The sequence below is a fragment of the Leucopleurus acutus genome, assembly GCF_964270905.1.
Source record: "Leucopleurus acutus genome assembly, chromosome: 12".
Classification (NCBI taxonomy): domain Eukaryota; kingdom Metazoa; phylum Chordata; class Mammalia; order Artiodactyla; family Delphinidae; genus Leucopleurus; species Leucopleurus acutus.
Genome location: NC_139154.1, coordinates 47,159,104 through 47,171,336, shown reverse-complemented (window position 1 = coordinate 47,171,336; position 12,233 = coordinate 47,159,104). Strand labels below are relative to the sequence as shown.

The following is a 12,233-nucleotide window of genomic DNA, read 5'->3' as shown; positions in this document are numbered from 1 at the left end:
AAAGCTCTTTTAGGTATGCTTGGTATAGTTTTGTTGATGATTTTTTTTCCTGTACAGAAATTTTTATTTTTATTTAGTTATTAAGGTTTTCTTTTGTGGTTTGGGTTTTTTTCTCTTTTATGTAGAAAGGTTGCTCTATACTGTAGGTTATACTGTTTTCCTTCTATTTTTTATATTTTGGCCTTTAATCCATTTGGAATATGTTTTTATATAAGCTGTGAGAATTAAATAATTATTTAATTAATTATTAAATAAACTATTTTATTTAGGACTCTCTCGGTTGTTTGTGACTTAAAACCTCAACAAAATTCCAAAGGTGGGACTGGCTTAAGGCAAGGCTGGATACAGTGGCATAACTAATATTGCTAAAAAAAAGAATGTTGCTGTTTTCCTCTTTTCTCAGCTCTGCCTTTTTGGGTGTTGAATTTTCCTCTATAATCCTTACCTAGCCCTTCCTTTCTCTCTCCTTTGTGGTGTTCCACCCAAATTCCAGATACTCCCCTCATGGTCATATGACTGAAAGTCTTACGTATTATTTTCTCATACTGCTCAGGGGAAGAGAAAGATTCTCACTACAGGTGACCGTGTCATAACTCAGTCTTCTTCCTGCTGCACAGAAATAGTACCTTTTACATTTATTGTGATCTGTTTCTATATTTTCTATTTTGTTCCACCAGCAGTCTGTAAGAGTGAACATTTGCCTGTTTATCCTGTCCCAGAAACACATTGCTTCAATAAAACTCTAATTTAATTATTATTATTCAATAATTATTCAATTCAGTAATTCATTATTCACTAATATTCTAATAATGTGCTTAGAGTACATTTTAATATCTTCTTAAGCAAGTCTCTCATCATTTATTTCCCAGAAATTTCTTGGCAATTTTTATATGTTTATTTGATACAAACTTGGGAGTTTTGACTAGAATTGCATTATGTGTATTTTTAACATGGAAATATCTAAATTAGAGAAACATAACTGAAAATCAGCCTGGAGATACTCAGTGTTTTTCTTTCTCTTTTTCTTTTTTTTTTTTTTTTGCGGTACGTGGGCCTCTCACTGCCGTGGCCTCTCCCTTCGCGGAGCACAGGCTCCAGACGCGCAGGCCCAGCGGCCATGGCCCACGGCTCAAGCCGCTCCGTGGCATGTGGGATCCTCCCGGACCGTGGCGCGAACCCGTGTACCCTGCATCGGCAGGCGGACTCCCAACCACTGCGCCACCAGGGAAGCCCTTCTTTTTCTTTTTAATTAATTAATTAATTAATTAATTTTTATTTTTACCTCTGTTGGGTCTTTGTTGCTGTGTGTGGGCTTTCTCTAATTGTGGCGAGAGGGGCATACTCTTCGTTGTGGGGCGCAGGCTTCTCATTGTGGTGGCTTTTCTTGTTGCAGAGCACGGGCTTTAGGCAAGCAGGCTTCAGTAGTTGTGGCTTGTGGGCTCTAGAGTGTAGGCTTGGTAGTTGTGGCACACGGGCTTAGTTGCTCCGTGGCATGTGGGATCTTCCCGGACCAGGGCTCGAACCCGTGTCCCCTGCATTGGTAGGCAGATTCTTAACCACTGCGCCACCAGGGAAGTCCCTCTTTTTCTTTTTTTTTTTTTTTAATATTTTATTTATTTACTTATTTGATTGGCCTGGGTCTTAGTTGCGTCAGGCAAGCTCCTTAGTTGCGGCTCACGGGCTCCTTAGTTGTGGCATGCAAACTCTTAGTTACGGCATGCATGTGGAATCTAGTTCCCTGACCAGAGATCGAACCCAGGCCCCCTGCATTGGGAGCACGGAGTCTTAACCGCTGTGCCACCAGGGAAGTGTCCTCATCATTTTCTTTACCAAAAGGTTTTCCTTTATTTTCTTTGTTGTCCTCCATCTTTTCAGTTTATTTTATTTTATTTATTTACTTATTTATTTATTTATGGCTGCGTTGGGTCTTCGCTGCTATTAGCGGGCTTTTTCTAGCTGCGGCGAGTGTGGAGCACGGGCTCTAGGTGCGTGGGCTTCAGTAGTTGTGGTACACAGGCTCAGTAGTTGTGGCTCGCGGGCTCTAGAGCGCAGGCTCAGTAGTTGTGGCGCACGGGCTTAGTTGCTCCGTGGCATGTGGGATCTTCCCGGACCAGGGCTCGAACTAGTGTCCCCTGCATTGGCAGGCGGATTCTTAACCACTGCGCCACCGGGGAAGTCCCCATCTTTTCAGTTTTTGACCCTCAGCACCTTCACAGTACCAAAAGACAGTGGTCCTGCTCTCTCCCACAGAGAACTCTTATCTTTAGATACCCAAGGTATCTAGCAGCCTCTTCCAGTAGGCTTCTTTGGGTTATTGAGTAGTACCAGCAGAGAACTGAGATGGGAGATACAGAAATGTGCGAATAAGTTGCCTTATCCCTCAGATATTGTGAGCTGGTTTTTTTTTTAAATTTAAAGATGCCACACATTTCCATTTATATTACTATAGGAAAATGAAATTGATTACAATTAGAAAGGAAAATGATATATGTATATTTTCAACAGATAATTTATTATATACCTAAAACTCTAGAAAATATGATAAATGTATATTAGAATTAGTAAACTTTTAACCAGGTTTCTACATAGAAGATGAATATTCCAAGGCCTGCTTTATGTCTTTTAAAGTGGTCTCATGATAGGTCTAAAGACCATCGTAATATAGATAACTATGGAATCATTATATTTTACACCTGACACTAATACAATGTTACATGTCAATGATATCTCAATTTAAAAAAAGGGAGCATGGAAATGTGTTCGTTCCATAACTCAGATTCAGTCTGGTGCAGCAGTATGCAGGGAGATTAATATTATTTATTTCTGTGTGTGTTTTCTTTTTCTTCCCTGTTTTACTTCTGGACATTTAAGGCTTGTGCTAAATGAAATAGATTAAAAAAATTTTTTTCAGCTTTATTGAGGTGTATTAACAAATAAAATTGTAAGTGAAATAGAATCTTTAGAGAATATATTTGCGATGCTTCTGTGAGAGAAATTTGTCCTGACTGAAATGTTAGATGCTAAATTGGGATTAAGAAAATTGTAGAATTATTTTTTCTTTAGATAACTGGGAAGGAATTTTACATCCATTTTCTCCATGGCAGCCTTTCTAGATTTATAGACTTTTTATAGTTTATAAAATGTGTTTATGTCAAATGAGTGTTGATTTGTTAATTTTATCTTAATTCAGTGTTACATAGGATATTCAGAGACAGAAACTAATCATTGTGTTCTCTCTCTCTCTCTTTTTTTTTTTTTTGGCAGTGGAACTTCCCCTCTTGCATGCCTGAATGCAATGCTGCACACAAACTCCCGAGGTGAAGAGGGCATCTTCTATAAGGTTCCAGGTAGAATGGGAGTGTATACTTTGAAGGTAAATATTTTTGTTAGGGAGTCATTTTAAAAGTGAAAACAGGAAGTAACTACGTGTAATAAATAATACTTCCATCATAGAGACAGAATTCTGTTCTTGAAGAGCTTACTTTCAGGAAGAGGTAAAATTTTCAATCCTGTATCCAATACATTTTTTTTTTAATTACTCTGTAACCATCTGTAGGTAGATTGGAGAAGTAACTTCATTTTTCATTCTTTGCCATAGTTTTTTTTTTTCATTCTTTGCCACAGTATTATTTTGAAAGGATGAAATGAAAATGACTTCCAGTGACTTTTAAAGGGTGTCACATATTTAAATAATAATGAGTATTACTGTGGAGTATACAGCCTTGATGCTTTATATTACTTTCTGATTTAATTCTCCATTACAATTCAGAGTTGTGTTTATTATTCCTTTATTGTGATAGAGAAAGCCAAAGTTCAGAAGCTTGGATTTTCTTGCTCAGTGTTGGCCAGATAGTATCAGAACCAGAATATGAATCCATATCTGACTGAATTCCCGTGTTCTTTTACCATAACAGGCTTGCTAAGTTCTAATTTCTGCACTAAAAAGGGACCTTGACTTATCAGTGTCCTTTCAGTTACAAACAGAAAAACCAACTCAAATGAGCTTGAGTGAAACAGAGAAGTTATTAGTTCACATAACTGAAAATTCTAGGGAAACTCAGCCTGAATTCGGGAGCTCAAATGATTGTCATCAGGGATGGGTCTCTCCGCTTTCTTTTGGCTTCAGTCTCAGGCAGGCCCTCTCCTCATGGTACATGACTTCACTCCCAGCCCCCACTCTGCAATCTGTAAGTCTGGAGAGAAGGAGTCTCAGGAACTGAAGCAGGAGCCCTTTAGTTAGTTCTGATGTGGCTTAATTGGTTTGGCTTGGCCCATGTGCCTATACCAGAATGATTGCCGTTACCAAACATATGGAGTCTTCTGATTGGCCACTCTTAAGTTCATGATCACCCTTGATGTGAAAGTGTGGTTAAGCCCTCTCAAGCCTGATGAATTGAGGCAAGGGTTGTTTCCCAAAGAAAATTTATCAGCAGAAGGAGAATTAATGCTTGGCATGCAATGACTATGTCCATGTGTATGTGGGACTCTGTCCCCTCTTACCTTTTTAGTTTTGACTGTAGTCATCTCTGTGCTCACTGGTTGTGTGTAGCCCACTAACATTAAAAAGATCTAACTTACCCATAATACCTCCTTTTAAAACACCTTGTTGAACTTCACAGGGTTACAGGGATCTAGTCCCACATAGAGCTTTCTGTGTTTCTTTTAGGTTTTAGTTGTTCTAGACCTTCTGTATTGTTAATAACATTTATTAAATGCCTATTCTATACCTGACACTGTAGAGGCTATAAAGGATAAACTATGGTCCCTGATCTCTTGCAGCTCACATAGTTACTGAAATAATAGCATGCTCACAAAACACACAGTGCTGTAAAGTACTGTGAGAGCATAGAGAAGTAAAGATGAACCTCGAATAAAGGGATCTGGAAGATTTAGTTTGTTTTTCTGTTGTTTTAAAGTTGTAAAATTTGAGTTGAACTTTGGCCGATAAATAATGGAAGGAAGGGCCTTCCAGGACAAGGGAATAGCTTAAGCAAAGGCACAGATAAAAGGATTCAGAATGGATTTGAAAGTAAATTGGAGTGGTTAGACCATAATCTGTGTGTGGGCTAGTGTGGTAAGGAGTCAGGATGGGGTAAATGTTAGGTGAAGAACAAACTTTGGAGGCTTTTGAAAACCTGACTGAGCGGTTAAGAAAGAGAAGGAGGGAGGGTAGGTATGTGTTGAGGAAACGGCAGAGGTTTTTTTGGAGAATAGCATGATCAAATCATGTTTAGGAAGATAATTCAAGTAGGATACACTTAAGAGTAAAGCAAGAAAATTTGTCAAAAGGATGGTTATGATTGTTTGGAAGAGATAATTGGCCTAAACTTTGAGAGTGGTGAAAGAGATGGAGGCAAGGGACATTAGAGAAATGAAACGTAAACTATTTGGAGTGGGTAAAAGGGGTGCAGTGATTCTAAGATTTGGGGCATGAGTTGATCCTGGAGGGATCACAAGTTTAAGAAGACAGTTAGGGGGGGCTTCCCTGGTGGCTCAGTGGTTGAGAGTCCACCTGCCGATGCAGGGGACATGGGTTCGTGCCCCGGTCTGGGAGGATCCCACATGCCGCAGAGCGGCTGGGCCCGTGAGCCATGGCCGCTGAGCCTGCGTGTCCAGAGCCTGTGCTCTGCAACGGGAGAGGCCACAACAGTGAGAGGCCCGTATACCAGAAAAAAAAAAAAAGAAGAAGACAGTTATATTTGTATTTAAAGTGCGTGTTGAACTTACAGATCAAGAGGTCTTGTTTGCAACTAACTCTATAAAAGTTTCCTGTATTTTGAAGGAAAGGATATGTATTTTAAGAAAGTGTATAACATGTGAAATGGCACTAGAGTATAAACGTAAGTGGAAAAAACCAGTTCCTTACTAGATCAGAGGTTACTATCTTGACTGTAATGTCGTGAGTACTAGTTATAGGTAGGAGGCTCATGTGTCAGAATTACTTTTTATCTGATTATAAAAATAAATTATGTGGGCAAACAAAAAATATATTGAGAAGAAAAAAGAATCATGCATAGTTTTATAACTCAGAAATAACATTCACTAATGTGTTTATTTATATGTATATATTTCACATAGTACATAAATACATAGTAGCTAATATTTATTGAGCTCTTATCATATGCCAGGCCTTGTTCTAAGCATCTTATATTTATTAACTCATTTAATTTCAGAATGATCTTTTAAGGTAGGTACTGTCACCCCATCTTATAGACAGGGAAACTGAGGCATGAGAGTTTAAGACTTTGACCAAGGCTGCATAATTAGGAGAAGATAAAGCCAGAATTCAAACCCCCAAAGTCTTAATTTCCTAGTTCTTGATCTTACAACTACCCTGTTATATCTCTCACATACTGTGGCTGACACAGGTGTCCTTTCTGATTAGCATTCTCACCGTCCAATGCAGAAACCAAAGATTCGTGTGATTTTTTTTTTTTTAAACCATTCCTTTTGTGTTTGACTCTTGCTACTTACCAATTTTTGGAACCAGTTAGATTCAAATAATGCACTATCACTTGCTATCCAGACTTTTTATAATACGTAATGGTACTTACATACACACAAATATATATATATATATATATATATTACATGGATGATGGGTGTACATACATTTTTAAAAATTGTTATTATATAGATTTTATCCTGAACATTTCATCATTTACCTGGATTTAAATATACCAAGTTTTTTGTCCAATTTAAGCCTCTGTGTTGTGCCTGCATAAGATTGTCATGTATATTTTTTATCTTTGAGTATGGATGGAAGCATTAACTAATTTGACCCAAAGAAGAGAGATGACAGGAATTCAGAAATTATTGCTGGTTCTGCTACTGAATTTTATGATACTAAAAATTAATCAGCACAATTAAAAGTCACAACAATGCATATCAGAAATTTAATTCCTATTTGCTGAAATGGTAATGATTAATCCTAATTGGATGCCTACATTTTCAGAAAGATGTGCCGGATGGGGTGAAAGAGCTATCAGAAGGTTCAGAAGAAAGCAGTGATGGTCAGTCAGATTCCCAGAGTTCTGAGAACAGCAGCAGCAGCAGTGATGGTGGCAGCAACAAGGAGGGAAAAAAGAGCAGGTGGAAAAGGAAAGGTAAATCCACCTGATCCCTCCATAAAGTACTGAATGCTGTAGGACAAATGCCCTTGTTAATAGTTCCTCTTTTTCTAGACCCCACGTCAGTTAGTCTCTTTCCCTTACCAGTTAGATCAGTACTGTCCCGTGGAATTTCCTGCAGTGATGGAAGTGTTCTGCATCTACGCTGTCCAACTCAACAAAGCAGCCACTAGCTACATGTGTCTTTTGAGCGCTTGAAATATAGCTAGTGTGACAGAGGAACTGAATTTGTAATTTTATTTTAACTAAAATTTAAATAGCTACATGTGGCTAGTGGCCATCACATTGGATAACATGGCTCTGGGTTTTGCCGGGGTTTATTTTTAGCTCTTGGCTGCCCGTAGCCTTTTTTTAGGATGCTCTTATTTTATTTACCTCTCTAATGCTTTCTTTTAAAATTTGAGGACTTAATTGCTCTAAGAGCTCTCTCCTTACTAGGAAAATAATGCTTTTCATTTCTACTGGCAAAGACTAAATTTAGTCTGCTGGTCTTTGCTCTCATCTCCTGCTTGGTTTCTGCTTCATAGCTTACCCAAAAACTTTCTTTAGGGAATAATATCTTTGTTGCTGCAGCTTCCCTGGGATGAATTTTCCACTTAAGGATACATTTTATTACCTCTTCTTCTAATTATTTGTAGCTCCTTGTCAAGAGTCTTTTTGAAGAGGGCAAATCGTTTTTACCCCAATATTGATAAATTTAGCCATACATGGCGGGGCAGATTTTAAGCCAGCTCATGCTGGTTCCTTTATAAGGACTGATATAGTGATATTCCAGAGCAAAATAGACATCCAGGAGTTTCCCTAGCTTGGATGACCTCTTACGTTTGAGTCATAGGTGAGTTGCCTTTGGATCTAGAAGTTAGAGTGATGCTTGTTGGAATACTTGACTCATTAATTTTAAGTACCTCTAGAACTATTGATTTTGAACTATAACAGAAAAATCATCTTCTTTATTATCATTTCTGTGTTAATGTGTGTGCTACTCCTGGAGAAGATTTAGATAATTGGTGACATTATCTGTGCTCTCTCATACAGCTACTACACTTGCAAGTTGGGCAAATTTTGAAACCAGAGGATCCTAGCTTTAAGATCACAACCACTTAGAGAGCAGCTCAGACATCATGTGTTAGGAACAAATGGAATAAAGGCAAGGCAAGGTTGGGACCTGTGACCAGTATTCTTGATATGTGTTTTTTAAAGTAATTCCTGTCAGTAGTGAAAGGAGATGTGTCCAGGACTTTACGTTTCTCAGAGTGTACTAAAGACCTCTTTTTTTGGAAGGATGGAGCCAAAAGTATTAAGGGCTCTGTCTCTCCTCGGCTTCTCCCCAGTTTAAATTTTTCTTTTTAAGTTTGGGAATTGTTGATCTAGGATTAGGAACCAAGTCAAGTCATCAGGCAAGAGAGACAGCTAGATTCATAATTTCTGGATGTGGCTGGAAACAGGGAAGTCGATACTAAAGGAGGTCAGACTAGTAAACTGGGAACAAAATCTTGGTTGTGGAAGTCTTTGCTTTTCAGTAGCTCATATGCTGCAGTGGCTGTTTGTTTTTGTTTTTTTAACATCTTTATTGGAGTATAATTGCTTTACAATGGTGTGTCAGTTTCTGCTTTATAACTGCAGTGGCTATTTGAAGTAGTGGTTGTTATGTGGTTGTGAAAGGCTCTCTCTAAATGTATTATGATACAGGAGGATTTAAAATAACAATAGAACCCCATTGTCTGTAGCTTAATGGGTAGATTAAAATAGTATAACCTTGCCCCACCCTCGGCATAATAATAGAAGATATTAACAGCAAGGTAATAGCAAATTCAAAATTGTGGTCCACATAAACTATTTTTGAACTGCCTCTGATTCATTCTTCTTCTAGAAATTGTCACAATATTACTTAGCCTCAGTTTACATTAAGATGAGATGTTCAGTAAAGATCTTTTCTGATTGTAGCCTATTAAACTGAGTATAGAATGGCCTTTATGTGGTGTTTGGAAGGTAGAGATGAGAGGTGCACATGATGGCATATGGACATGCTAACTACTCTAGCAGCTCTGATAGTCTTCAGAGATGGATAAATGCTGAGCTAGCAATAATGAAGAATGATTTAGTCTCTCATAGGATGTGCTTCTCTCATTCATGGGTCATGCATATGACATAGGCATAGAAATGTAGAATTTTAGGTTTATATTATATATTTATGAATGTTTTTGTAGTCCAGTGCAAGTTAAGATGGAAAACTTGTAGTTAGCAGTGATAGTAGCAGCGTGCTGCACAGCAGTTCTAAGTCAGTTGCAGTTAATAAAGGTAAAACAAACTAAATGCGCCCCTATTTCTTTTTCTTATTTAGGGCTTTTACTCTCAATCTGACATCACTTTATTTCAAATGCATTGTAAGACAGGAAGAACACTGAGATGGTATCAAAACCCACTTCCTTTTATGTACAAAAATAAAGAGCTCTGACAGCAAAACTGATACTTCTAGTTGGAAATCGATAGAAACTCTTGATATAGGTATACCTTTTAGCCAGATAGGGACAGAGAATAGAACTTTGAAATTCAGTCCAATGTTAACACTGGTTTATTGATTTCTGTGTAAGGTGGAAGAACTTAGAAGTTTGTAGTTCTGGTTCCTAATTTTCAGACAGGAAACAATGTTCAGAGACGAGCTTTTTGGAATTCCAATCCAAGGTAAGATGGAATAACGCCAGAAAAATGATTAAAATCAACTTTCTGTTGCTTTTTTGTAGGACTGTAGCTAAGTGAAGTCTCTGCCTTTCCCCTAAAATATAAATACTGCAGCATGAAGCAACTGCAAAAGCATTATTTTTATCTTCTGAAAAAAAGTTTTGTTAAATTTTGGTCTGCTTTCAAAATGTCAAAAAAAAATTAAGTGAAATATGCTTTTTCACTTATAAGGTGTTACTAATTCTTTCCAGGAACATGAGCTCATGTTAATTTTACTGCTTCAGGAATTTGATACATAGTGTGTTTGGAGTTACTTAAAATACCGTAGACCTGTCTGCCCTCTAACAGCATTTATATATGTGTTAAGTTACTGAATAGTGATGATTATATAGAGAGAGAAATGTCACCTTTAAAAAGTATACTGGAGAGAAAAACTCCTTTGGGCAAAGTTAACTTACATGGTGAGGGACCTTTGAGGGAGATGCTCTCTTCTCTCCTGGGGTGATTAGTGTCTGAGTTGGAGGTTTTAGCTTTGTCATGTATTAAAGACAGCTACACTACTAGGACTTGGATAGTTAGGGTACCCAGAAGCAAGGGAAGGTGTTCAGGTAAGGCCTCTTCATCTTTGGTTAGGGGACTGTTTGAATATAATCAGGAGCCACAGCCTGCTCAGTTTGGAGTAGACTGTACTTGGTGTGAGGAGAAGGGATTTAGAACTAAAACGGTCTGTTACTTCTGGAAATGAAGTTCCTCTAAAGAAAGACTACTGTGAAAATAAAACTCTCCCTTAAGAGAAGGATTGCTGTTTTTGACCATGCACTCTTTCAACTATTAATCCTTCAACTATATAAAGCTCAATTTCAATTTTGATATTACTGCTCCATTATTTCTGATAGTATCTCTAATACTTCAGAGGGGCCCATTGAATGTCTTCAGGAGAAACTAAAATGCTAAGTCAGAGATTATTTACTAAAGCTTTTAATTCAAATGCATCTAATATGAATAGTCCATTACCCTTTTGACCTTGTTCAATATGATAATCATTTGTTGAAATGGAAAATTCCCAGTGCTATAATGTATCTGAAAGATGGTACCTTCTGATCTTATACTCAGGGGATGGTACATATGTATCCAACAGCCTGAAACTACTTCCAGTAAACTGTGTAAAACTGGCTTTAATAAGCCTCAGTTCTAAAATTTGTTTCAAATATTTTTCTGAAAACTCTTAAATTTGAGTTTAAAAAGATCTCTCTACTAGGTCGCCGTTTGGTTTTTGTGTGTGACATTTTTGGTTTTTTAAATCAAATAATGAGTGCTTTTGATCAGAACTTGTTAATCTTTTGTTATGTCTATATGTTTATATGAAAGCAAGCATTTTTGTTTCTAATCAGATACTAAATAAGTTCTTAAATGAGTACTTTTGACTCTGTTGCGCCGTCCACATTGGAGGACTAGTAGTTCAGGATATAATCTTGAGAACTGTTGTTTAAGCAGTTAGTTTATTTGCAGAACCAAAGAGTTTTAAGCTCTTTGGTTTTCAGGAGTTTTTGGTTCTTTTGGCTCATCTCATTTCCATGTAAATTTTAGAATCAGCTAGTCAGTTTTCACATGCTCCCGCTCCCATTAACCTGCTAGGATTTTGATCGGGATTGCATTAAAACTGTATGTCATGGGCTTCCCTGGTGGCGCAGTGGTTGAGAGTCCGTCTGCCGATGCAGCGGACACGGGTTCGTGCCCCGGTCCGGGAAGATCCCACATGCCGCGGAGCGGCTAGGCCCATAAGCCATGGCCGCTGAGCCAGCACGTCCGGAGCCTGTGCTCCGCAACGGGAGAGGCCACAACAGTGAGAGGCCCGCGTACCGCAAAAAAAAAAAAAAAAAAAAAAAAATTTTTTTCCTTGTTATGAGAACTTTCAGGGTGTACTTTCTTAACTTTCATGTATAACATACAGTGGTATTAATTGTATTTATCATGTTGTACATTACATCCCTAGTACTTATTTATATTCTAACTGGAAGTTTGTACCTTCATCAGTCCCCGCAACCTCCCCACCTCTGGTAATCACAAATCTGATCGTTTTTTCTATGAGTTTGTTTTTGAAGTATAGTTGACCTACAACACTGTCAGTTCCTGGTACAAAACATAGTGATTCCATATTTCTGTATTTCAGAATGATAACCATGATAAGTCTAGTTGTCCTCTGTCACCAAAGATATTATACCATTATTGACTATATTCCCCATAGGGTAGGATATATTACATACCTGTGGCTCATTTATTTGGTAACAAAGTTTGTACCTCTTAATCTGCCTCACCTGTTTCTTTCTTCCCCTCACCACCACTCTCCCCTCTGGCAACCACCTGTTTGTTCTCCATATCTGTGGGTCTGTTTCTGGGTTTTTTTGGGTTTTTTTTTTGTTTTTT

The 12,233-nt window shown here is 37.9% G+C and overlaps 1 protein-coding gene across 1 annotated transcript in view; it reads left to right on the top strand.

Annotated features, from left to right (window-relative positions):
* ASXL2 (ASXL transcriptional regulator 2) overlaps positions 1–12,233 on the top strand; it is a 135,050-nt gene that overhangs the window by 77,264 nt on the left and 45,553 nt on the right. Inside the window, exons 3-4 of the mRNA XM_082852153.1 lie at positions 3,265–3,373; positions 6,956–7,106. Coding sequence (XP_082708279.1) covers positions 3,265–3,373; positions 6,956–7,106 — 260 coding nt within the window. The remainder of the gene's footprint in view (positions 1–3,264; positions 3,374–6,955; positions 7,107–12,233) is intronic.